The sequence below is a fragment of the Trachypithecus francoisi genome, unplaced genomic scaffold (assembly GCF_009764315.1).
Source record: "Trachypithecus francoisi isolate TF-2019V2 unplaced genomic scaffold, Tfra_2.0 Lachesis_group19, whole genome shotgun sequence".
Lineage (NCBI taxonomy): Eukaryota > Metazoa > Chordata > Mammalia > Primates > Cercopithecidae > Trachypithecus > Trachypithecus francoisi.
Window position 1 is genome coordinate 44,488,713 of NW_022681464.1, and position 27,868 is coordinate 44,516,580.

The 27,868-nt window shown below is 41.7% G+C and overlaps 1 protein-coding gene across 2 annotated transcripts in view; it reads left to right on the forward strand.

Moving 5' to 3' along the window:
* RAB31 (RAB31, member RAS oncogene family) overlaps positions 1-27,868 on the forward strand; it is a 150,905-nt gene that overhangs the window by 84,119 nt on the left and 38,918 nt on the right. For both annotated transcript variants that reach the window (XM_033178352.1, XM_033178351.1), the window contains exons 4-5: positions 19,521-19,592; positions 20,615-20,721. In XM_033178352.1, the coding sequence (XP_033034243.1) occupies positions 19,521-19,592; positions 20,615-20,721 (179 nt within the window). The remainder of the gene's footprint in view (positions 1-19,520; positions 19,593-20,614; positions 20,722-27,868) is intronic.

The following is a 27,868-nucleotide window of genomic DNA, read 5'->3' on the forward strand; positions in this document are numbered from 1 at the left end:
GTAGGAGAATGGAACTGGATTCTCATCTCTTACCCTATGCAAAAATCAACTCAACATGGATCAAAGACTTAAATCTAAGACCTGAAGCCAAAAAATTCTAGAAGATAACATTGGAGAAGCCCTTCAAGACGTTGACTTAGGCAAAGGCTTCATAACCAAAAACCCAAAAGCAAATGCAACAAAGCAAAAGATAAATAGATAGGACTTAATTAAACTAAAAAGCTTCTGCACAGCAAAAGAAATAATCTGCAAAGTGGACAGACAAGGGAGAAAATCATCACAGTCCATACATCTGACAAAGGACTAATATCCAGAATCTACATGGAACTCAACAAAATCAGCAAGAACAAAACAAACAATCCCATGAAAATGTGGGATAAGGACATGAATAGACACTTCTCAAAAGAATTTATGCAAATGGCCAACGAACGAACAGGAAAAAATGCTCAGCATCACTGATTATCAGGGAAATGAACATCAAAACCACGGTACGATACGACCTTATTCTTGCAAGCATGACTATAATCAAAAAATCGAAATATAATAGATATTGGCATGGATGTGGTGAAAAGGGAACAGTTTTACACTCTTGATGGGATTGTAAACTAGCATAACCACTATGGAAAACAGTATGGAGATTCCTTAAAGAACTAAAAGTAGATCTACCATTTGATTCAGCAATCCCACTCCTGCGTATCTACCCAAAGGAAAAGAAGTCTTTACACAGAAAAGATACTTGCACACGCATGTTTATTGCAGCACCATTTGCAATTGTAAAAATATGGAACCAGGCCAAGTGCCCATCAATCAATGAGTGAATAAAGAAAATGTGGTATATACATACCATACAATACTACTGAATACTACTCAGCCATAAAAAGGAACTAAATAGGCCGGGCGCGGTGGCTCAAGCCTGTAATCCCAGCACTTTGGGAGGCCGAGACGGGCGGATCACGAGGTCAGGAGATGGAGACCATCCTGGCTAATACGTTGAAACCCCGTCTCTACCAAAAATACAAAAAAAAAAAAAAAAAAAAAAAACTAGTCGGGCGAGGTGGCGGGCGCCTGTAGTCCCGGCTACCCCGGAGGCTGAGGCAGGAGAATGGCGGGAACCCGGGAGGCGGAGCTTATAGTGAGCTGAGATCCGGCCACTGCACTCCAGCCTGGGCGACAGAGAGAGACTCCGCCTCAAAAAAAAAAAAAAAAAAGGAACTAAATAATGACATTCGCAGCAACCTGGATGAGATTGGAGGCCATTATTCCAAGTGAAGTAACTCAGGAATAGAAAACTAAACATCGTATGTTCTCATTCATAAGTGGGAGCTAAGCTATGAGGACGCAATGGCGTAAGAATGATACAATGGACTTTGGGGACTTGCAGGAAAGGGTGGGAGTGGGGGTGAGGGATAAAAACTACACATTGGGTACAGTGTACACTGCTTGGGTGATGGGTGCACCAAAATCTCAGAAATTACCACTAGAGAATTTACTCTTGTAAGCAAACACCACCTGTTCCCCAAAAACCTACTGAAATATTAAAAATAATGATAAAATCTGAAAGCAGCGTGCTAAAATATGCATCTAATCTTAATCTAAAATTGTAGGTGTGGAATTGCTAGTTCAGAGCCTCTGATACATACTGTAAAATCCACCTGTTATTTGGACCCACAGTGTTTCACTGTCATGTTCTTTCACTTTTACCCAAGTATTATATTAAAGTGAGGAAGAAAAAATAATCCTTTAAAAAATATATATTTGCTTTCTGATAACTTCAAACTTTTTAAATATTTTTTTAGCCATTTCATTTCCGATCTGAATAATTGAATGATTATAGCTTTACCCATTTTTTTCTTGGGTAATTTGTAAGAATCTCTTACCATTAAATTATACATAATGTCTCCATTTGTTATTTATATTTTAATGTCTATTTTAGGTTTCTAATGGTCAAACTTGTTTTTTAGGGTCAAATAAATAATCTTGTCTTTTATAAATTCTGCTTTAGAATACATGCTTTAAAAGACCTTCAGAATGCTAAAGTAAATGTTAATTAAAGTTATATTAATCATTTAAATAAAACATTTTCTTAAAAAATACATTTTAAGCAATTTTAAGAAATAAATTAGGATGAATATTCCAGCCTACAAATGCTAACCTCATTAGAATGTCTTCTATTTTTCTGCTAAATTGAGAACACAGACTTCTGTGCCCGGGAAGCAGCTGCCTGGGGCACCTCTTTAACTCCGTCAGCTGTGCCTGCCTATTCCTCAAATGAGGTGACCATTCAAGGAAAAATGTCTGCTTGGAGACCTCACTTCTTGATGTGCGTGTGTGTTACTTGTAGTTGATCTGCTGGTTTTTTGTTGGTGTTATGTAAACTTAAGCAGAGAGAGGTTCTTGATTCCCTTTTACCTCTGGCTATGAAGTAGTTGCTTTTGCAGCTGCCTTTAATGAGCACAGTTAGTCAGTTTTGCGAAGCGCTGGCTTCTCCTCAGCGATGCTCCTGCTTCTGCTTCTCCTGCTGGCGGACGTTCCCTGATGACTTGCTGTGCTCCATGTACTGTTCTGAGTGCCTGTGTGTACCGATGCGTTCAGCCCTCCTTGCAAAAGCACTTTGAGGTAGAAACTGTCGTTATTCCCATTTGCAGGTGAGGTCATTGAGACACAGACATTAAGTAACATGCACAATGTCACAGAGCTAATAAGGTGTAAAGCTGAAAATTGAATCCAGCAGTCTGGGTCCTGAGCTTTATAGTGTTACTTTGATTGAAAAATCACACAAAAAACCATACGGTTGAAAGTAAAACTGCCCAAACTCCCACCACCCAGATATTTCCACTATGGATATTAGATGATCATTCTTCAGATATCTGTATGTGATTAATAATTTTATATCAATGGGGTTGTGATTCTTTATAACCTGCTGTTTTCATTTGATATTACAGTGTCACAAAGGAGAGATTTCTGTGTGATCAAAACAGAATGTTTAACACTTCCCTCTACCCTAATAGACTATTCAAGGAATAGTCTTTTGATGAAACTTGAACTCTGCTAAAATGACTATTGTAATTTGTAGTTTGTTCCATTTACCATCGCAAATAAAAATACCAGTGGGAAGTTTTCAGGTGACCATATTTCTAATTATTATGATGGCTTTTCCTAAAATTTGACTTAGAGGTTGTACACATCTGACTCCATCGATATATCCATAATTTTAAAGAAACCACTAGTATTATATGTGCAAGGCATGACTCCACAGTAGGGATATTCTTTCTTTATCCTTCGAGGAAGACGGATGTAGTTTGGGATAACGATTTCAAAGCGAACGTTTTTAGAGTCTAGATTTGTGGAGGATGTGAGTGATATCCGTATGGCTGTGTGGTCATCCGATCTCCCCAGCCCTCGACGGCCTGATTTCGTTATCCTCGGGCTGTCCTTGTCTGGTGTCCCCGGTGGAGTCTTGCATCTCTCCAGTAATGGCAATTTTTCAATTGTTTTGGCAGCTTGTTGCTGGCTTTAATTGTGCTTGTAATGATGTTGCCTAATGTTTGAGCTAAAAATAAATTCCCTGCTGTTGCTTGTGCCTATTGCTATTTGTTCTGTCTCATTAATTATTGGAGTCCAGTGAATTTTATTACCCCTCTTTAGCATCGTAGAAATCTGTTACTGTTCTTTTAGTTTTCATAATTTTAAGCAAACAATCACTTTGGGTTTATGATTTGACAATATAAAGACAGATTTCTTTTTTCTTTTTCTTTCTTATTTGATTTTATTTTATTTTTTAAAGACAGGGTCACACTCTGTCACCCAGGCTGGAGTGCAGTGATGCAGTCATATCTCACTGCAACGTCAAACTCCCAGGCCCAGAATATCCTCCTGCTCCAGCCTCCTGAGTAACTGAGGCTACCAGTGTATGCCACCATGCGCAGCTAACTTAAAAAAAAAAAAAAATTGGGCCAGGCGCGGTGGCTCACTCCTGTAATCCCAGCACTTTGGGAGGCTGAGGCGAGTGGATCACGAGGTCAGGAGTACGAGACCAGCCTGGCCAATGTGGTGAAACCCCATCTCTACTAAAAATACAAAAAGTATCTGGGCATGGTGGCACATATAATCCCAGTTACTTGGGAGGCTGAGGCGGGAGAATCACTTGAACCCAGAAGGCGAAGGTTGCAGTGAGCTGAGATTGCACCGCTGCACCCCAACCTGGGTGACAGAGCAAGACTCCATCTCAAAAAAAATAAAAAATAAAAATTGGAGAGATGAGGTCTTGCTATGTTGTGCAGGCTGGTCTTGAACTCCTGGCCTCAAGCAATCCATTTCACTTGGCTTCTCAAAATGTTGGGATTATAGGTGTGAGCCACCAAGCCTGGCCAAATACATAGATTTCTGTGTCCTTAAAGGAAGAAAGCTCAACTCAGTGCTTTGCTTGTGTTCATGACCCAATATTTTTTTATTTGTGGAGTGATTGCACCAAGTTCCGCCTAATGTACACAGCATTCTGGTTAATGCCCTACTTACTGCCCAGTAATAATTCTGTCTTATATTTGTGGTACAAATTTGTACTCTTGGAAAATTATTTTTTCTTCTCCTGAGCACAGGAGTCTAAAAAGATCCTCCTCCTCTTTGTATAAGAGAGTATTCATTCTATTTATTTTTATTTATTTATTTTAGAGACAGGGTCTCACTCTGTCACCCAGGCCGGAGTGCCGTGCATGATCATAGCTCATTGCAGTCTCCAATTCCTGAGCTCAAGCGATTCTCCTGTGTCAGCCTCCAGAGTAGCTGGGGACTACAGGTGCGCCACTGTGCCCAGCCTATTCGTTCTTAATACCGTGTCTGAATGTTGCTTTTTTAATCCAGCTGTGTGTCATGGGCATCCTATCTCATTCATTCAGTGGCAATATGGTCATTCCTAGGGTGCTTCTATTAACAAAAATGTTTTATGAAAAATTTAACCATTTTCCAATTGAATCCCATTTGTTGGAAGTTTAACATTTGTAAGATTTGCGTATGGTGTGTTGGTACCACCAAGCGCTATTAAGAGGGGAAGAATGCCATTGGGCTCCCTCTGTTGTACCATCAGTGTGGCCTTTGGGAAGTTTTGATCCTGTCTTCTTGGAATGGGTTATTGGACTGGTTTCTGCTTCACACCAAGCTGTGAACAGTACAGAGTAGCAGGTCAGCAGGCACCTTTGCGAGGATGTACACAGGAGCGATGCCTAGAGTGGTCCACAGCCGACAGAAGGGAATTTACCTGCCCAGCTCCCTGAGGGAGCCCAGAGTCAACACATAGAGGGGCCTTTAGCGAGAGGAACTGAAAAGCAGCATTGGCATAAATGGGGCATCGGTTCATGGAGAAGTGAAGAGCTGGGGATTATACTTTAATCTACCAGAGGCCCCTCCTGGGTTCTCTTGCTCTATATACCATGGAGGACCAACTTCTTCCAACCTGAAACTTTCTTCAGCCATCTCCCTTCCATTTTTTTCCACCATGGTGTACTTTTACACAATTCATGACGTTCCAACACAAATTTCCCATCAAAAAGCCTGAAGCTGTAGATCTAATGTTTGACTTTCCATGGCACTGAAGATGTATTTATTCCTTCCTTTTGGCTCAGACGGCCCCTCCCCATGTTGGAAAATGGTTTCTAAAAAGAGCACAGTGAAGCGGCAGTAGTGGAATTCTCTGTACTTTTTTCTTGGCAAGGAGTTCTTTCCCTGACCCCCTCCTTACCTGTTCTAGACCCACTCAAGCTTCTGTCTCTGAGCTTTCTGTCCTCATTCTCTGAGCTTTCTGTCCTCATTCTCTGGTTGACCTTGGAAGCAGCTGAGCCAACTTTCACGTTTTCTGGATAACCCACCCTGGAGCTTTAGCAGTTAGAAATCACATTCACTGAAAATTGCTTTTGTCCACATTTGTTCCTCTGTTGACTATCAGTATGTGGAGTATTACCAGCCTCTTTTCTTTATTTAAAAACAGCTTCACTGAGATCCGATTCACATACCATACAATTCATCCTTCTAAAGTATGCAGCTTGGTGGGTTCTGGTGTATTCCGAATTGTTCAACCATCAGCACAGTCCATTTCAGAGCATTTTTATCAGTCCAGAACGAAACCCTTTATGCATGAGCAGTCACTCCCAGTTCCCCCTCTACATCCCCCAGCCTTGGGATACTTCCTGTCTCTAGATTTGCCTAATCCAGACATTTCATACAAATGGAATCGTACCACCTGTGGTTCTTTGTGACTGGATCCTTTCACTTCGGAAAAGATGATCAAGGTTCACGTTGTGGTGTGGGTCATAGAAGTATTTCCTTTTTATGGCTGAATAATATTCCATTGTATGGATAGACCACATTTTTGTTTATCCACTCATCAGTTGATGAATATCCACTTTCCCCCAACTTTTTGGCTATTATGAATAGCTGTGAACATTCAGAAACAATTTTTTGTGTAGATTTTTTTTTTTTTTTTTTTTTTGAGATGGAGTCTTGCTCTGTTGCCCAGACTGGAGTGCAGTGGCACGATCTTGGCTCACTGCAACCTCCACCTCCTGGGTTCAAGCGATTCTCCTGCCTCAGCCTCCCCAGTAGCTGGGGTTACAGCTGCCCACCACCGCTCCTGGCTAATCTTTTGTATTTTTAGTAGAAACAAGGTTTCACCATGTTGGCCAGGCTGGTCTCAAACTCCTGACCTCAGGTGATCCACCCGCCTCGGCCTCCCAAAGTACTGGGGTTACAGGTGTGAGCCACCGTGCCCAGCCAGATGTATGTTTTTAAAAATCTCTCAGGTATATATCTAGAAGTGGAATTGATGGGTCATATGGGAACTCTATGGCTAGCATTTAGAGGAACTGCCAAGCTGTTTTCCAAAGTGGAAAACTAGCAGTGTATAAGGCTTTAGTTTCTCCATATTCTCACCAACACTTGTCTTTGCCTAACCTAAGGTCATAAAGGTTTACTCCTGCATTTTCTTCTGAGAGTTTTATAGTCTTAGTTCTCACTTTTATCCCTGTGATGCATTTGGAGTTAATTTCTGTGCATGTTGTAAGGACAAGATCCAGCTTCATTCCTTGCAGGCAGCTGTCCAGTTGTCCCAACACAGTTTTTTAAAAAGACTATTCTTTGCGCAATTGTCTTGGCACCTTTGTTGAAAATCACCTGACCATAAATTTGAGGTTCTGATTCTGGACTCTCAGTTCTATTTCTTTGATACACATTTTTTTGTCCTTATGCCAATACCACATTGTCTTGATTACTGTAGCTTTGTAGTAAGCTTTCAAATTGGAAAATGTGAGTTCTCTAACTTTGTTCTTTTTCAAGATTGTTTTGGCTTTTCTGGGTATGTTGCATTTCCAAATGAATTTTAGGATCAGCTTGTAAATATTTATCAAAACAATCCAACTGGGATTTTGGTCAGGATTATGTTGACTTTGTAGATGACTTTGGCATTACCTGCTCCTTAAACCTTTAAATTATTAATGATAAGCAAGTTGCAAGCTGTCTTTCAACTCTTTGGAATTTACATGTAGGTTAGAAATGCTGATCTCAGAGGAAAAATTTTGAAGAAAGAATTAGGTCAGGCATAGTGAATCATATCTTTAATCCCAGTACTTTGGGAGGCTGAGGTGGAAGGATAGCTTGAGCCCAGGAGTTCAAGATAAGCCTGGGCAACACAGTGAGACACTGTCTCTACAAAAAGTAAAAAATTACCTGGGTGTGATGGTGCATGCCTGTAAAGGGGAGCCACACTCACATCCTCCAGGAGCCCACGGTTTAATGCATGCAGTCAGGAGATCTGGGCACCCCAGGCTGTTCAGCCATACCACTTGTTCACCTCCTTCGGATTAACTTTGCAAGCGACTACCAGTCTGCATGGTGTTTGGAGATCATGTGCCCAGAAGGCTGAGATGCACTGGCACAAAGCTGTGTGAAATCGCTGGGTCTGAATGGGTGCTTGAGAAAGCAAAGGAACTGGAGGCAGCAGATAGCTGAGGTCAAATTCAGGCTTCACAGACATCCAGAGAAACTGTTTTGCTCTCTTTCCTGCTTTCTTCACGGCCCCAGCATCTATGGTCAAAAAAGTGGTTCACTATTCATAGGCTGTTAGTAAAGTCAGAGGAAATTTTGACCTTTGGAAGTTCTTGAAGAATGGAGCCTCTCACAAGCTCAGAATGAGCAGCTCCTTTCTTTTTCCTGCAGCCATTGGAAATACAGGCCTGGCTACAGCACAAGCCAGCAGCACACACCAAAATCCTGCTCCTGACCTGCGCCATCCCCAGCGGCCCATGATAGAACGTTTTTGTAGGCGTTCCTCCTCGTGGGAGAGAATAGAGTACATGCGAGTTTTTTTTTTTTTTTTTTTTTTTTTTTTTTTTTGAGACGGAGTCTTGCTCTGCCACCCAGGCTGGAGTGCAGTGGCCGGATCTCAGCTCACTGCAAGCTCCGCCTCCCGGGTTTACGCCATTCTCCTGCCTCAGCCTCCCGAGTAGCTGGGACTACAGGCGCCCGCCTCGTCGCCCGGCTGGTTTTTTGTATTTTTAAGTAGAGACGGGGTTTCACCGTATTAGCCAGGATGGTCTCGATCTCCTGACCTCGTGATCCGCCCGTCTTGGCCTCCCAAAGTGCTGGGATTACAGGCTTGAGCCACCGCGCCCGGCCAGAGTACATGCGAGTTTTTGCTCTCCTCCCCACCCCTTTCACAAGAGCACTGTGCTTTCTTTTCTTCTCTCTTTTTTTTCTTTTCTTGTTTGTTTTTTTTCTTTTTCTTTTTTAGACAGGGTCTTGCTGTGTCACCCAGGCTGGAGTGCACTGGTGGGATCATAGCTCACTGCAGCCTCGACCTCCTAGACTCAAGCAATCCTCCTACCTTAACCTCCCGAGTAGCTGGGATTATAGGCACGAGCCACTATGCCTGGCTAATATGTTGTTTGTTTGTTTTTTGTTCAGAGACGAGGTCTCACTATACTGTCCAGGCCGGGATGACTGTGCTTTCAACCCATGCAAACTGAGATCCTGGCAAGGGAAATATTCCCTTCCTCCATGCCTCAGTAACTCTCTTGAAAGGGAAAACTGAGTGACGATTGTGTGGGGAGGAGACAGGCCAGGAGCTTGAAGATAGGGTTTATGCTGTTTAAGTGAGGTAAACAGCTGTGGTGAGGGCCGTGCCTGCTGAGCTCCTTTAAGGAGAAGCCCCAGGAATCCTTCACTGAGTGGTTTTCAGCTGAAGAGTTTCATTGATATTTGAAAATTGGTGCTGGAAACTACAAAAGCAAAGCGTGAACAGAGGTATTGGAGAGGGGCATGAGGGGACCCTGACGGCAGGTGGAGCGGGGACTGCCTCGGTCCACAGACGTGGCCCCCAGAACTGTGGTGCCGTTTGACGGGGGGATGTGTGTTCTCTAAGAAAATAGGAGTCTAGGTGCGGAACAGTCCTCCTGGGTGTCAGAATGCTAGTGACAAGAGAGGAGGAAGGACTTGTCCACATACGAAGCTACCTTAGGAGACACTGTAACCAGCTCTGCCCTGAGTCCGGGAGGAGGCCATGCTGCGGTGAGGGATGTGGCCTGGGCCGTGAGGACACAGAGGTCGGCAGAGGGGAAAGCCTCAGAGCTGCGTGGACAGGCTTCTGCTTACACACAGGCTCCCGCCCTGCCTTTTGTCCCTCGGGAGTTCTTTTGTCACTGGAGACCCCACTGTTGCCCTTTGCTCTCCAGTGCATGTCCCCTTCGTCCAAATGCCCCCTCCTTGGTGGGGACAGGCTGCTCGGGGAGGGACAGTGACTGTGCTAGATGAACACCCTCCCAGGTCAGGCAATGACATTTTGCTGGCATGCGTTTTAGTCTGGGATGCCCTGAGTAGCTTCTAATTATGAGGCACTGTCTGTACCTCTTGGGTGGAGGCCAAGTTTCCATTCTGCCAACTCTCAGAGGACGCGGGGCCAAGACACAGAGCCGCTGAGACAGGAGTTTCAGGGGGTCTGGAGGTGGATTTGCCGAGAATCCAAGAAGCACCTTACCTAGTTTTGTTTCCTCTCCTCCCTTCCCCTCCTTTTCCCTTCTGTCCTCTTCTTTTCTTTGATGGAGCTAATTTCCTAAGTCTGGCTAAAATACAGGAGAAAAGGCCTATAAAGCCTATGAGTCTCATTCTTGAATAGGAAATTAGCAAACAGATTTTGTTTGGTAACAGAAGAACCTGCTCCTGAGGCGCTGACAGCCTGTCCTGACAGAGGCAGCTGGGCTGCAGTGAGCACGGACCCGCCGTAGGAAGACCTCTGCGTCCAAAGCGGCCCCATGGAAGGTGCCGGACTCCCCCTCGCTCCAAGAAGAGGACACTTTTTGAGGGCAGGGACCTTGTTACCTTCTTCACCTTCTCTTTTCATTTCTGATTGCTACTGTAACAGATTGCCACACACTCAGTAGCTTAAAACAACAACAGACTGACTCCCTCAGGGCTGTGAAGGTCAGAAGTCAGAAAGAGGTCTCACGCCTGTGGTCCCAGCTCCTTGGAGGCTGAGACAGGAGGATCACTTGAGCCCAGGAGTTCAAGACCAGCCTGGGCTACACAGTGAGAGTCCCATCTCTATAAAAAGTTTTTAAAAAATTAGCCAGGTGTGGTGACATGCAGCTGTAATCCCAGCCACTCAGGAGGCCGAGACAGGAGGATCACTTGAGCCCAGGAGGTTGAGGCTGGAGTTAGCCGAGATTGCACCACTGCACTCCAGCCTAGGCAACAGAATGAGACCTTGTCTCAAAACAAGAACAAAACATAAAAAGATTAAAAAAAAAAAAAAAAAAAAAGTGCGTCTCCCTGAAATAAAATTAAAACATCTGCAGGCCTTAATCCCTCCTGAAGGTACAAGGGCAGAGTCTGTTTCCTTGCCTTTTTCAGAGACCGCTCGCTTCCTTGCCTTGTAGCCCCTTCCTCTGTCTTCAGAGCCAGCAGAGTAGCATCTTCAAATCTCTCTCCCACTCCCCTGCTTCCCTCTTTCGCTGTTGAGGAGCCTTGTGTGGACACTGGGCTCACTCAAGGAATCAAGATAAATGTCCTCATCTGAAGGTCAGCTGATGAACGCTCTTCCCCTTCCTGTGTACCCTAACACAGTCCCGGTGACGGGGATTAGGACACGGACCTCTTTGGGGGGCACTGTTCTGCCCGCCACACTCCAGTTTCTCTGCTGCTCAGAACAGTGCCTGCCACGTACTGAGTATTAAAACAGTGGTTACTGTTTGTTGAATGAATGAATACATTTGATGTAAACCTGTGTCTTAATTATATCAACTGAAGCAACATGTCGTTTCAGAGAAGCAACACAGAGATGGAAAAAGCATGAAATTTGGAGTCAAGACCTGTGTTCAAAGTCTTTTCCACCATTTAAGAGCTGTATGTCTTTGGGCAATTCACGTAACCCTGCTGAGCCTCAGCTTTCTCATGCGAATAACAGGAACTATTCTGTCTTCTCTCCCTGGCCTCACAGGGTTATTGACTTTATTATGTGCATTTGGTCATTAAATATTGGTTGAGTCCTTGCTATGGTCCAGATAGGGTTTCAAGGAAGGGTTCTCAGGGAGGCTGGCAGTTGATGAAAGGTGCAACAGAAGTGGGGAGGGGCCTTGAGGATGCTGGCGGAGGAGGGTCCAGGCCGCCAGAAGGCATCAGGGAAGGTGCGGAGGCTCAGTGGACCTGCCTCTGTGTTTAGGGAGCAGCGAGAAGGCTGGGGCTGGAGACAAGCAGTGGAGGGGCCTGAGAATGGACCAGGGCCCACCCAAGAGGCCACATGATGGAGCTTGGCTTTTATACTAGGTTTGAAGGATTCTGAACAGGAAAGTGAAACAATCAGATTTATGTAGGAAGAAATCAATCACTCTGATGTTCAGTTAACATAAGATGATGTCAAGTATTTGCTTCAAAAGACTGCACGGGTGGGGATGGAGCGGGAGGTGAGACGAGGTGGAAACCGGGGCTCCAGGTGCTAGTGGTGATCTTGAAGCCAGGGGATGAGAAGATGGAACTTCATTATTCTAGTCTCTCTTCTTGTGGATGTGCTTGAAAATTTCCACAGTAAAAGTTAAAAATAAATCCATTCTGTGGTCAGTGTAAATATCATCATCCAGCCCTTCCAAACAGGATCTCTCTGATGGCTGCGTGGCCAGTTTGGAGCTCACTGGACATCTGAAGGCTCTCGTGGAAACTTTGGACGTCCAGTCCAGGCAAGGCGAACTTTGCTCGGACAGGAGGGAGGCGCAGCTGCGTGAGAGCTGGGGCCGGGTCTGAAGGCCGTGCCGGCTAGCCTGCGTTGGCACACAGCAGAGTGCAGAGTCCGGGCTCTAGGCGCACTGTGGGAAATGACACTGTATGTTTCTGAGTGCATCTGGCGTGATGGGGCCTGTTCAGAGGCCTCCTCCGGGCTGTGCAGCGAGGATACTGTCCCGCACTGTGGGGTCTTGTCTTGAACGTGGTACGCTTACTGTGACTCTGAGGCTAAGGACGGGAAAGACCAAACCAACCTGGGCAGAGTGGAGAGAGGGCAAGACGAGACCAGCTTTCTATGATCGCTGTGGCCATCCTGGCTTTCCCCACAAATGCATAGCACAGTCGCTGTGTATGATGCAAGTAGACATACCTAGGAGTGGGGTGGGGCTTAGTTCTGGAGTTTTAGGAAATTCCACTTGTTTGCCAACACACAGAAATATGAACTGAAGTTCACTGCCCTTGGACAATTTCATATGTGGGAAAAAATGCCTTTCTACAGCATATTAAATCATTGATTTCTTTTTTATACATTATTTTAGGGATTAGAATCTTCTAGTTCATCACATTGTCTTTTAAAAAACACTAATCCAGCTGGGTGCAGTGGCTCATGCCTTTAATTCCAGCACTTTGGGAGGCTGAGGCAAAAAGATCACTTGAGTCTAGGAGTTGAAACCAGCCTGGGCAACATAGCGTGAACTTGTCTCTATAAAAACTTGAAAAAAGAAAAATTAACCGGGTATGGTGGCACACACCTGTAGTCCCAGGTACCTGGGAGGCTGAGATGAGGGGATGACTTGAACCCAGGAGGTTGAGACTGCAGTGAGCCGTGATGGCACCACTGCACTCCATCCTGGGTAACAGAGTAAGACACTGTCCCAATCAATCAGTAAAAGTAACCCATGCCTTGCTCCCACACCGTTTTTGTGGAAAGATGTTTGGATGTGTGTTGTGTCATTTTCTGCTAAATGAGGCTGTGGCACATCTTGTCAGAAAGGAGTCAGGTGCTCATCAGGTCTGTTCTAAAACCCGGCTTCCTCCTGGTACTGTTGCTTGAACCCTTGGATCCCTGAGTGCTGAGAAGACTTTTTGACTCTAACAACACATTCAAAGAAAAATGAAAGAAAGGGAAAAAAAGAAAAAGACACCCCCTGTCATTGCAGAAGTAATGTATCATGATATAATAGAAACTTTTTTGAATAATTCAGAAATCGCAAAGCAAGTGGTGGTTTGTCTGTACTGCCATTATTTAGAGAGAACATCTTAACAGTTCGATGTAACGTCTCCCAGCCCCTTTTTATTCAACTCTGCATACACTCGGGTGTTAGGACATCTGAGTAGGCATATTAACGAGGCCTCTGCTTTTCTGTGGAGAGAGAGGGTCTATGTAAAAGTCGGAAGTATTCTTCTGAATGGCACAGAAAGAACATTCAGTAATGTGTTTTTCCATTCAACTTTTGCCAGCTGAGAATGTTGAGAATTTCAGGAATTTTCTTCTACCACTTCTGTCTTTGTTTGAATCCCAGTGGACCTTGGGCTCTTTTTGGCATTTGCCCTTGACTCTCCCTGATGGTGGCCTTGCACCTGACCGGCCACAGAGCAGCATAGGCGCCCAGGCCCAGCGTGAGCGACTCAACAGGGACAGAGCGTCCTCTGGAAATCAGAATACAAAGCCCATCACTCCGAGTTCCTGGACCTCATGCCAGAGCATTCTGGCTTGGATAATTCTCATCTGGGAGGCAGAGCCCAGCTGGAGCTGTGCTTGTTTGGAAACTTCATGTATTTTCCACCACTGCTCATTCCTGACTTGCAGGATTTCGCTGCTGTAGAATTTACGATGCCACAAACCTGCATTTAAGGAATGTTGCCTGAGGCAGAGTGGGTGGTCTAAAGGATTAGGAGATTTCCTGGAATAAGACTTTCCACTGTGCTGCTGACTGGTGTGTGTGTGTGTGCGCGCGCGCGCGCACGCGTGTGCATGCATGCACATAGGGCAGTACAGGATGGGAAAACGAGACGTGCGCTACAGAGAAGGCGAGAGCCTCCATCCTGAGCCTGTTTTCACCTTGGCCGCGAACTCTGGAGGGTTGTCACAGAGCTGGAAAAAACCCCAGCTTCATCTCTGACCCCACCCACTGCACCAATTTCACAAAATAAAAAAAGCAGGATAGAGCCAAGCCAAGCCTCAGGTCTCTCTTTGAGTCCAGTTCTCTTCACTGCCCCTCAGGTGGGTCTTGATCACACTAGGTTCCTAGATATTAATAAATACTACTTGAAAAAAAGATTTTAGAAATGCATGGGGAATTCTGAACTAAAACCAAAATAAATAGGTTTCTTTACTGTAGAAAATGTTCAGATCCTTTAATGCACTAGTTATGCTTTGTAAACATCCAGGGAAGCGTTATTATATATGGTGTTTTCCCAACTTATTTGGCCAGGAAACCTTTTTTCCTGGCCACCTCCAGGTAGTCTAGTGTTCTGCAGAAGACCCTCAGGACAATACCACACTAGGCTGTCTTGCCTCGCGTGCCATCTGATATTTTAGAAGCACCTAAGTCTAATTGCTGCTGGATATTCCATCATATGGCTATCACAGAAAATGTATGTGTCCATTCCTTCACTGTTAGACATAGAGATTGATTACAGTTTTTCAGTGTCATTGATAATTCTCAAATGAATTCTGGTTACTTTGTAACCATCTCTGATTATTCCCTTCAGAGGCAGAATTGTCAAATCAAAGTATCTGAACATTTGCAAGATTCTTGAAACACATTGTCCAGCTGCTTTCCAGAAAGGTCATGTTCATTTATTTTCTGCCAGCTGCTGGAGGTGGGGCAGGGTTAGTGTCCGTCTGTGAAAGCTGAGCAGTCTGAGAAGCTCTGAGAGCTTGAAGATCATTCGCTTCTCCCCCACCATAGGGACCTCCAGCAATTAGAAAACAAATAATCACACACACTAAGGACATACACAGCTATTTCTTTCGAGGAGACACACTGGGTTTTCACAGTTTCCTGTGCTGTTTCTAAATAATTGAATGACATCTGAAAATTTTCTCAACATTTTGATTTGGTCTTCTAGATGTTTTGTGGTGTAGTCAGAGAAGAAGGGATTTTGAATTGGCATCTGTTGTGCTAATTTTCAAATAACCTTTCAAGGTAAGATGTAAAAATAAAGCTTTATCAGCCTCCTGTGACTGTGAGCTTTATTTCTAGAAGAATCTTTTTATGTGAGCATTCCATCAGTCTTAATTCTGACCCCACAGGAATTGAATTATGTCATGTTGAGTACTGAGGCTGATTGTGGTGCTTTTGTTTTATATTTGTAAGGGGGAAAAGCATATACGTTGTAGACTAGAAGTGATTTATCATTTTTGTCCTCCACCAAGATCACCCTTTGGTCAATGCATTATTGGGTTTTGGAACTGAGACGTGAACTTCTAACTCATTAAAACCCTCAAGTCCCCAGCAATAAAGTCAGTTAAGTGGCTGCACCAACAGATTTATTTCAAAGTGATTCCATTTGGAGGAAGGAAAGAATGAGTAATGCTTTATATACCAAGCTCTCTTCAATAATTCATGAGACCTCCACACCAGTGGCCGTTTTAGATTCAGTTCATGGTGTTTTAGCCTAAAATGAACTCTCTCTGTGTTAGAAGACACCCGCAGTGTGCTCCTCTTTGAGCTTGAGTCCATGAATGTCTTTACTTTTGGGAAATAAAGTTTGTATTGACTGCTACTTTGTGTGTTTATGTGAACCACTCTTATACGGAGACTATTTTGAAAAAAACGGGCATTTTGGATAATTGGGGTAAAAAGAGACTGTATCTGCAGTCCTTACCCTTTGAAAAGTAGGAAAGTTTCAAAAAATTCTTACTTTTTCCTCCCTTTGGGCAGGAATTCTGATTTTGTTTTTTAAGTGTAAGGAGTAGGTTGCCAAATGGTGGGTTAAAAATAGATTTATGGATGCCTAGTAATTATGCCAAACACAGTGTTGGGCAGTCAGTGAGTATGGAAAGGCATGCATGTGACAAATGTCCCTGTCCCCAAGTGCATTCTGGAATGGGGGCAGTGGGTGGAGCCCACCCTTCGGCGTCTTCGGCCACCGGACAGTTCAGCTGTGAACTCCTTGGTTCACCCTGAGCTTCGTCCAACCTTCTCCCTTCTCTGAAACCCGCGGAGGCTCCAGAGTCCTTTCTCTTCAGGATGGAGACCTGCATGGAGGGACCGGAGGCAGGGAGGCTGGCCCACTTCCGTTCCACCCTCTTGTGAGTGCCTCACCGGCATTCCTCAGTGCAGTAACGGGGAAACCTGGGGACTCAGATTATTTCCAAATACCATCATTTCAATCTGGCAAGTATTGATCCAATGATGAGTATCGTGGGAAAGAAAATAATGAGTTGGGGTTTTGTTGCTTGCAAATAAAGCTTCAGGATCCACTTCTCCTTCCTCCCTGCTCTCTCCCCGCTGCCCAATAAAAACAGCTGCTTTGTTCAAAACTTAAAAACCATATTACTTAAAACTCGTTGTAAAAAATTATGCTATACAGATGCTTATAAGGAAAATGTAAAATCACTGGAAATCCCACCTGTTAAGATTTAGAGGAGCCTCGTGCTCTTCCTGCACACAGAGCCATACTCCCACACACATTGTACCCTATTCCTCGTGCTCTTCCTGCACACAGAGCCATACTCCCACACACATTGTACCCGATTATATTATCATAATAATACATCAGGCACGTAATAAATGATACATTATATGCTATAGGTGCTGTTTTGAGACTATTTTTCATCTAACAGTATGTCAAAGATATCTTTTCCTGTAAATAAAAATCATCATTTTAATGGCTATAGAATATCATTACATACATTTATGTATTAATCTGTGCACAAAATAACATAGACTGGGTGGCTTAAACAACACACATTGATTTCTTACCATTTGGGAGCTGGGAAGGCCAAGATCAAGGTACCGGCATGTATAGTGCCTGTGAGGGCCCCCTTTCTGGTATGCAGATACTCACCTTCTTGCTGTATCTCACGTAGGGGCAGGGCGGGGAGGGAAGAGAGATCTGGTCTCCTTCTCTGCGTATAAGGGACTAATTCCATCAGTGACCTCATCTAATCCTAATGACCTCCAAAAGGCCCCACCTCCTAATACCACCACGTTGGGAGTTAGGGTTTCAATACATGGATTTTAGGGGAGACACAAACATTCGCTTCATAACATTATACCGTGAGTCAATTCCCGTTTGCTCCCGTATACAGCACAAGGATGTGTCTTCCTGTGTGTGGTGGTCACTCCAGTATATATTCCTCTAAGTGGAATTGCTGGGTCAAATGGGGCACACATTTCAACTTTTGATTATGTTGCCAACCGTTGCTTTGAAAGAAGATATTCAGCCCATTCCGTATAGAGTATGTGTGCCTCGCTTCTGAAACCTACACCAACTCTGAACATCACACATCTTTTTACGATGTAACAATTTATAAGTGTCTCCTTATTTATTGGTGTTCCTCCAATTCTAATTGAACATGTTTTAAAATATTTATTGGCAATTTATGTCTTCTGTGATTTACCTATATCTATCTTTGTCCATTTTTCTATTAAGCCATCTTTTTCTTACTGACTTTCGAAACCCGTCCAGGATACCTTTTTGTTTTGAGATTGAGTCTCACTCTGTCTTCCAGGCTGGAGTACAGTTTTGCAATCTTAGCTCACTGCAACCTCTGCCTCCCGGGTTCTAGCGTTCCTCCTGCCTCAACCTCCCGAGTAGCTGAGATTACAGGCATCTGCCACGCCCAGCTAATTTTTGTATTTTTAGTAGAGACGGGGTTTCACCATATTGGCCAGGCTGGTCTCAAACTCCTGACCTCAGGTGATCCTGCCTGCCTCAGCCTCCCAAGTGTTAGGATTACAGGCATGAACCACCACACTCGGCCCCTCCAGGATACTTTTTAATTTAAAAAAAAAATGCAGATTGGCCAGGCGCGGTGGCTCAAGCCTGTAATCCCAGCACTTTGGGAGGCTGAGACGGGCGGATCACGAGGTCAGGAGATCGAGACCATCCTGGCTAACACGGTAAAACCCCGTCTCTACTAAAAACTACAAAAAACTAGCCGGGCGAGGTGGCGGGCGCCTGTAGTCCCAGCTACTCGGGAGGCTGAGGCAGGAGAATGGCGTGAACCCGGGAGGCGGAGCTTGCAGTGAGCTGAGATCTGGCCACTGCACTCCAGCCTGGGCGACAGAGCGAGACTCCGTCTCAAAAAAAAAAAAAACACAAAAATGCAGATTAAGACTGGACCCTTCTCCAAAATATCCATAAAGTGTATGCATTCTGAGACTAATGAGCTCTCCTGTCCGGGGATGAACGATGCTAGTGACCAGCAGCCCTTGCTTTGTTAACATTTTGGAATGGAGCTCCTCTGCTGTCTTGTCACTTGTGGACCTTAGGTAGGTGAGGAAGCCCCGTGCTGGAGAGGTGGCAGCCCTCCAGACCCAAGGCAGCTGCTGCCAAAGCTGCCCTTGCTGACTGGTCTTCATGAGCGGCTCAGCAAGGGTCCTGTGGTCTCGGCCAGTGTTCCCTTTCCTCTCCATGCCATACTTCTTTCCTTTACTGCTGCATCATTCTAATGAGATTTCCCTGGGTCGGTCAGTCATATTAGAGAAATGATGAGCAGCAGAGAAAAGAAAATTCGCAAGATGGTAACATTTAAAATAAAATTTGTGTTTGGCTTTTACCCAAGAGTAGATTTCACGGTCAGTAAGCCACAAGTATATATATGTGTTGATGAGGAGGAAGATTTCTTATTTAATATGAACCCTGGGGCTGGGCGTAGTGGCTCACACCTGTAATACCAGCACTTTGGGAGGCCGAGGCAGGTGGATCACCTGAGGTCGGGAGTTTGAGACCAGCCTGGCCAGCATGATGAAACTCTGTCTCTAATAGAAATAGAAAAATGATCCAGATGTGGTGGCGCGTGCCTGCAATCCTGGCTACGCGGGAGGTCAAGGCACAAGAATCGCTTGAACCCAGGAGGTGGAGGTTGCAGTGAGCCAAGGTTATGCCATTGCACTCTAGTCCGAGTGACAAGAGTGAAACTCCATCTCAAAAAAATAAAATAAAATAAAGAATAACATGAACCCTGGAAAAATTAGATGGGGAAGGAATGTAGGGATCCTATGGGATGATGGAGGATAAAACTTTTATGTTTAATTTGGGATTGAATAAAGTCTGTTCACTTTGGCCTAAAACTGTTCATTGTTCTTAAACAGTTTCATTCATTGGCTCCCATGTACTATCGAGGCTCAGCTGCAGCTGTTATCGTGTATGATATTACCAAGCAGGTAAGAATGTCTCCTTCAGAATTTAGATGTCATTTATGGTGGTTCTCTCACTTAGAGAGACTGAAGCAAAGACGTCACTGCTTGCGTCTTGCCAGTAGTGTGCCACTATATATTGAGTTTATTTCATGTATATGTAACAAAGCATCCCATATTTATCTGCTAAATTAAACAACAATGACCATTCATTCTTAAAATTGACTGTAGAGGCAAAGTCATGCCTGGTAGTACTATTCTGCAGAATACCAGCTTTTAAAGAAAAGGAAAATCGTTTTTAATCTCTGCATGCTTTATAATTACAGAATACTTATTTTTGTTAGTGTTTCAATCATACTACTTACTTAAAATGCCAAGCATAACATTTGTGTGCGTGTAAGTAAATCTGTGTGTTTGTGTATATATAATATATTTTTAGTTATAATGTTGAAGGTTTTAGACTTCCATCAACAAATAACTGCAGTCGTTTGATGACATTTTTTCCCACTCCTGCAAGTTGAATTATTTACTTTTTTTCTCTGGAGTGTTGACTCAGCACATGACTATCAGTTTAATGACCCATCACTGTTACCTTCCACGAGTTCCTGACCACTTCTACCTAAATGTGGTGTGTTGCCTTTGACCTGTTTTCTAGAGGACAATTGTGAGTGAGGGGCCAACAGGAAGACAGGACTCTAAAGATGTGTGATTCTTTCTTGGTGTAAGCATGAGCATTTACTTAGTCCTGTTATTCTTATTCATGCAGAGTCCAGGCTATCATTTTAAATTAACGTTATTTGTAGGAGAAAAATCACTGATATGATTTTCTTAACCAGATCAAGTTTTAATTTTAGAAAACTTTACATGGTCTATTTAAGTGTATTTCAGCTGACATTAACTTCTGTGCCTAGACAGAGGTAGTATGTTAATCTGCATGACTCTCCTAAAAATATTTTTCTCCATTAAATTGTACTGGGCTTGTATTTCTGCTTCGTTGAAATATTATATTGAGGGGTTTTTCTAATGGTTTATGTATCCTGTTGGTTTAGGATTCATTTTATACCTTGAAGAAATGGGTCAAGGAGCTGAAAGAACATGGTCCGGAAAACATTGTCATGGCCATCGCTGGAAACAAGTGCGACCTCTCAGATATTAGGTAAGATGCGTTTAAATCTCTTTTGTGTAGATATTGTCCTCCATCCCTGAATGTCATCCCTGAGTGTACAAAGGTATCATGCCTTTGTTATGTCTGCCCTCAGTGTGATAATTAATGGCCTTTCACTTGTGGTAGTCAGTGTGGCACTGATTCAACCAGAGAAGAAATAAGGGAAAATGATAGGGAAATGCAAATCTGGTGTACCATACGATGATAAATGTTAAAATTATAATTCCTGTACATAGCACAGTTACATCCCTGACTCTACATATCTTTGGGCTAAACGGTTTTATTATTTCTGTTGTTACTTTTTCCATTTTTATTATCGTTATGACTACTAGCACAATTTTAGTAACACTATGGTAATGGTCATCCCTACCGTAATGACCATTAGAATTCTTAAAATTTTTCATGGCATACCTGTTTTGGTTCTAGATTTTACCTTAAGAATATAGTCAAGTACGTAATCTCACTATTTTGTTCTTAAATCAGACACATTGTATGTGAGGACCTTGACTTCCCCCAGTGGTACTGGGTTATTGAACTTCCCGTATCTGGAAGGGGGTTGTGAGGATCCAGTACACATGAATTAGAGATTTGATGATCGCTTTGCCTAGCCTGGTAAGCTAGCTATTTTACTAAATAAATACATTATTTAAAAAAGGAAGTAGTGAATTTGTGGTATCTCTAGTCTCTTGTTTAATTTAATTCTCAGGAATTCTAGTAGCTGATTTTCATAAAGACAACTACATCATGCTTCTGGTTTTGCTGGTCAAAATGTGATTAAACCGAAGCGAAATAAATAGTGGATGGAAATGGATCTTGCAAAAGCTCTTAACGTAGCATTTAACACATTATTCTGTTTCTTTGGGATTTCAAAAGTTTGTATCACCTTGCATCTGGTTGGTTTATAATAACAGCCATAAACACCACTTAATAGTTTATTTTTCTGGGATTTGGACAGGTCTTCTAACTTCCCAGACTTACTTCAGATATCCACTTCCTTTACTGTAATCTTCAAACAGCTTGCTTGTCTAGTGTTCCCAGCAGAATCACCTTAACCTTGGTCATGGGAAGGGTGAGGTGGGTGGTAATTATGGGACTAATGTGCACCTTTGAGTGGAACCAAGTTTTATGTATCGTGGGAATGCTGATGGATAGAATTTAAGCAGAGAACGATTTAAACTTGCATAGTATCAGTTAGGATTCTTGGTTACGTGGAGCCGAAACACAATTGAAATTCAGGAGAAAGGGGAATTTATTGGAAGGTACTGGTATCCACATGGTAAAAACAGAACTGCCCTCAGCTCTGGCATTTGACATGTTCCAGAGTTAGTCTCTGGAGAGATGCTGGCCTGGCATTGTCTTAGTTTCCAGTCTAAAATGCCAGGGAGGAACTCCCAGCATTAACAGGCGTGTGTGGCCAGGAGGGGATTGGTGGAACGAGATGGTATTTCCCGACATTACTATGAAAATGGGAAGGCAGGTGGTCTTGAAGAGGGACAGCTCCTAGAAAAGTGTCGCCTGGCCAGACAAAACTTACCTGTGACATATAGATGTGGCTACCAGCACCCAAGATATGCTGTGTTTCAGGGTGGAATTCGCCTTTTATGCACAGGTACAGCATTCTTCTTGATGAGCGTTCTGATTTGTGTTCAGCTGATTCTTATATGTGCAATTTTCAATGTGCCCCAGCTAACATAATCTATTCATCTCACTTCCAACTGTAAATTAACTTACAGCCTTTCTATCCCATGGGAGAAAATGCAGGGCCATCCAGCTGCTCCCTGTAGTGGTGGTGTCATGGGGCCACTATCCCATGCTTCCAGCCTCCCCGGTAATATCTTTTCTCCTCTTGTTTGGCCTCAGTGAGGTGTGAATGTGGCTCCTCGAGATCCTGCAGTTGTGTTTTAAAGTGTGGCATGTATATCTTTTGTTATACACAGTTATTTTAGATGGTACGTGTTATTGAATCAGGCAACAAGAAGCTGACTGCCTTTAAAACTCTGATTAGGTCAGTGAGAAAGACTAGTTGTACACTAATTCATTTTTAATTTTTAGACATTTAATATGTTGTATTGAGGTAAATTATAAAACATCACAATCACCTGTTTTAAGTGTACAGTTCAATGACTGTTAGTGTATTTTTAGAGTTGTACAATCACCTCATATCTAATTTTAGAACATTTCCGTCACTCTGTGAAGAATGTCATGCCCATTTATACTCACTCTCAATTTCCACCTGCTTCCAGCCCTGGTAATCACTAATCTGCCTTTTTGTTCCTCTAAATTTGCTTTTTCTGGACATTTTGCATAAATGGAATCGTACAATATGTGGTCTTTTGTGACCACCTTTTTTCAGTTAAGCATGTGTCAGTGATGCATTCATTTTTATGACTGAATAATATTTCATTGTATGGATATACCACATTTTATTTATTCATTTACACATTAACATTTGAATTGCTTCTACTTTTTTGCTATTATGAAAAATGTTCCTATGAACAATCATGTACAAATTTTGTGTGGATGTATGTTTTCATCTCTCTAGGATATATCGCTAGGAGTGGCATTTCTGTGTCATATGATAACTCTTTTTAATCCTTTTAGGAACTCAAAAACTGTTTTCCAAAGTAACTGCAAGATATGCATATCCTCACCAACATTTATTGCCTTTTTGATTATAGGCATCCCAGTGTGTGTGAGACTGTGTCATTGTGGTTTTCCTAATGACTTATAATGTTATAGTAAATATCTTTTCATATGTTTATTGGCCATTTGTATATCTCCTTTGGAGAAATGTCTCTTCAAATCCTTTGCCTAATTTTTAGTTGGATTGTCTTTTTATGATTGAGTTGTAAGGGTTCTTTATGTACTCTGAATAAAAGTCTCTTATCAAATATATAATTTGCAAATATTTCCTCTCATTCTGTGGATTGTCTTTTCACAATTTTTACTGTGTGCAAAAGTTTATGTCCAGCTTTATCATGTTTTTCTTTTACCTCTTGTTTACAAGTGATTGGCTAATTAGACATCACAAATATTTATCAATGTTTTCTTAGTGCTTACATTTAGGTCTGTCATCCATTTTGAGTTACTTTTTGTATATAACGTAAGATAGGGGTCCAAATTAATCTTTTTCTATGTGGATATCTCGTTACCCCCACACCAGTTGTTGAAGAGATGGTTTCTTTCCCATTGAATCTTTTGGGGTACTTTTGTCTAAAACTAGTCAACCATAAATGTGGTCTTATTTTTCTACTCTTAACTTTATTAGTTGATCTACATGTCTGTCCTGACACTAGTGTTATACTATTTTGATTGCTGTAGCTTTGTAGTAAGTTTGAAATTAAAAATTGTGAGTCCTTCAACTTTGTTCTCTTTTTCAAGATTGTTTGACTATTCTGGACCCTTAACATTTTCATATGAATTGTAGGATCTATTTCTTAATTTCCGAAAAACAAAAGGCAACTTTGATTTTAATAGAAATTGTGTTGAGTCTTTAGACCAATTCAGGTGTTAATCCCATCTTAACAATTTTAAGTCTTCCCATCCATCAATGTGAAATGTCTTTTCATTTTATTACGTCTTCTTTAATTCCTTTTAGCAACGTTTTATAGCTTTCAGTTTACAAGTCTTGCGTTTATTTTATTTATTCTTAAGTATTTGATTTTTTTTATGATATTGTGAATGGGATTGTTTTCTTATTTATGGCATTGCTTTTTGTTAGTGTGTAGAAATACAATTGACTTTTGTATGTTTATCTTGTATCCTATAACTTTCCTGAACTCATTTATTAATTTTAGTTGGTTTTTAGTAAATTATCTGGAGTTATCTATATATGAGATTATATTATCTGGGAATAAAGACTATTTTACTTCTTTCTTTCCGATATGGGTGCCTTTTAGTTCTTTTTCTTGACCAATTTCTCCGGCTGGAATCTCTAAAACAATCTGGAATAAAAGTAATGAGAGTGTACATTCTTGTTTCTTCCTGATCTTAGGGATAAAGCATTTAGTCTTTCTCCAGTAAGCATCACACTAACTGGTTTTACATATATCCTTTTTATTCTGTTGAAGAAGTTTCCTTCTGTTCCTAGTTTGTTGAAGGTTTTTTGTCATGATCGAATGTTGGATTTTTTCCAAAACAATTTTTGCATATGTAATTATATGTTAATTGATTTTTGGATGTTAAACTAGTCTTGCATTCCTGGGATAAATCACACTTGGTCATGATGCATCTTCCTTTTTATACATTGCTGGGTTTAGTTTGCTAGTGTTTTGTTAAGCATTTTTATGTCTATATTCTTAAAGGGTATTAGTCTGTAGTTTCCATTTCTTACAATATCTTTGTCTAGCATTGGTATCAGGGCAATAACAGTCCTATAGAATGAGTTGGTAAGTGTTCCCACCTCCTCTGTTTTCTAGAAGAGTTTGTGAAGGATTTATGTCATTTCTTTTTGTTTCTCTACATCAACTTGGTCTCCATGATGTCAATTCTTTTTTTTAATTTTATATTAGATTAATTTTTGAAAGATAAGTATTGTCTTTTAAAACACATGACAATACTATATGATAACATGTAAAAAATTAAATGGTTCCTTAATATCAACTATACAGTGTTAAAATGCACTTTGTTTGAATCCACAAAAATGGAGTCTATACATTGCAATGAATTGCAGTTACATGTCAATCTTTTAGTCCATGGGTTACCCCTACCCTGCCTTTTTTCCCTTTGAAATTGATTTATTGAAGAAACAGATTCATTTCTCCTACAGAGCTTTATGAAGTCTGAATTTTCCTTATTGTCTCCTAACGGTGTTATTTAACTTGTTCCCCTATGCCCTTTAAATAAATTGTTAGATTTAGGCCGGGCGCAGTGTCTCAAGCCTGTAATCCCAGCACTTTGGGAGGCCGAGACGGGCAGATCACGAGGTCAGGAGATCGAGACCATCCTGGCTAACACGGTGAAACTCCGTCTCTACTAAAAGCGACAAAAAACTAGCCGGGCGAGGTGGCAGGCGCCTGTAGTCCCAGCTACCCGGGAGGCTGAGGCAGGAGAATGGCATGAACCCGGGAGGCAGAGCTTGCAGTGAGCTGAGATCCGGCCACTGCACTCCAGCCTGGGTGACAGAGCGAGACTCCGTCTCAAAAAAAAATAAAATAAAATAAAAATAAATAAATTGTTAGATTTAGACTTGGTCAGAATCTAACTGTTGATAATCTGCTAAGTGATTATGGTTAGCAAAGTGGTGACATTCAAATTCTGTCTTTCCTTCTTCATTTGTTACATGCAGTGCGTCTGTAGAGAAACTTCCTCAAATAAACTACAATATTTAATTATACTGAGGTACAGTGTATATGGAAGAGTATGAAAGGGAAGGAAAATGCTTGATATATTCTATATTTAGAAGGTTTTAAAGTAATGAAATGATTCTATAATACCCTCCCAAATGACCAATTAGGTTTTTTGTTTCATTTTAAAACTCATTAATTTAAACAAACTTTATATCTTTAAATTGCAGGTATTGTTTTACTAATGCACAAATTGTCTAATTTGTATGATGTCAATTCTTTAAGTGTTATCTAATTTGCTGTGTAGTTCATAGTATTCTCTTATAATCTTTTTTTCTTAATCCCATGACCAATTAAAAAATCCTTCTAATTTGTGTAAGGTCAGTAGTGATGTCTCCTTTTCCATTCCTAATTTTAGAAGTTTGAAACTTCTCTCTCTTTTTCTCATTCAATCTAGCCAATAGTTTGTCAGTTTTGTTGACCTTTTCAAAAAACCACTGGTTTTTGGTTTATTTCTTTTCATTGTTTTTCTCTTTCATTTCTTTTTTTTTTTTTTTTTTTGAGGCAGAGTCTTGCTCTGTCGCCCAGGCTGGAGTGCAGTGGCCGGATCTCAGCTCACTGCAAGCTCCACCTCCCGGGTTTACGCCATTTTCCCGCCTCACCCTCCCGAGTAGCTGGGACTACAGGCGCCCGCTACCTCGCCTGGCTGGTTTTTTGTATTTTTTAGTAGAGACGGGGTTTCACTGTGTTAGCCAGGATGGTCTCGATCTCCTGACCTTGTGATCTGCCCATCTCGGCCTCCCAAAGTGCTGGGATTACAGGCTTGAGCCACCACGCCCGGCCCTCTTTCATTTCTTTATCCTCTAATTGTTATTTCCTCCCTCCTATTTGCTTCGGATTTGCTTTGTTCCTCTTTTTCTAGTTCACTAAGGAGAAAGGTTAGCATATTTATTTGAGATCTATTTGAATGTAGGCATTTATAGTTATAAATTTCCTTGTAAGCACTGCTCTAGCTGCATCTCATAGGTTTTGATATGTTGTTTTTAACTAATCTCAAAATATTTTCTAATTTGTGTTCTAACCCGTTATTTATTTAATAGCATATTGTTTAATCTCCACATATTTGTGCAATTCCCAAATTTTGACTTTTCATCATTTCTAATTTAATTCCATTGTAATCTGAAACATACTTTGTATGATTTTAATTATTTTACATTTACTGAGGCTTGTTTTATGGCTTAGTATATGGTCTGTCCTGGGGAATGTTCCGAGTGAGCCTGATGCCACTAAGTTTTGAACACGTATTTTTATACTTGCTCTTCTCCCTTAGAGAGAGAAAAAGTCTAAAGTTGAGGGCCCTCTGCAGACAACTGTATCTAACTAGAGTTTAATTATATTTTGTCCTTATCATATTTATTTTTAGAATTACATTCTCTTTATGATAGTTGACACTAGTGTTGCGTTTATGACAGTGATATAAAATTTATTTTAAAATATTAAAAAAGTTGATTTATGCACATGACACAATTATCTACACAGAAAAGCCCAAAGAATATACCAAAAAAGTTCTAAAAATACTAAGTGGGTTCAGCAAAGTTGTGGGATACAAAAGCAACATGGAAAAATCAATCAGATTTCTATATATTAATACAATAAATATGCAGAAACTGAAATTTAAAACACGATATTCTTTACAGTTGCTCCAAAGAAAATGAAATGCTTAGGCATATATTTAACAAAACATATATAGGAGCTGTATGCTGAAAAGTACAAAATGTTGATAAAAGAAGTCAAATAAGACTTGAATAAATGGAGAGACATATTATGTTCATGAATTGAAATTCTCAGCATAG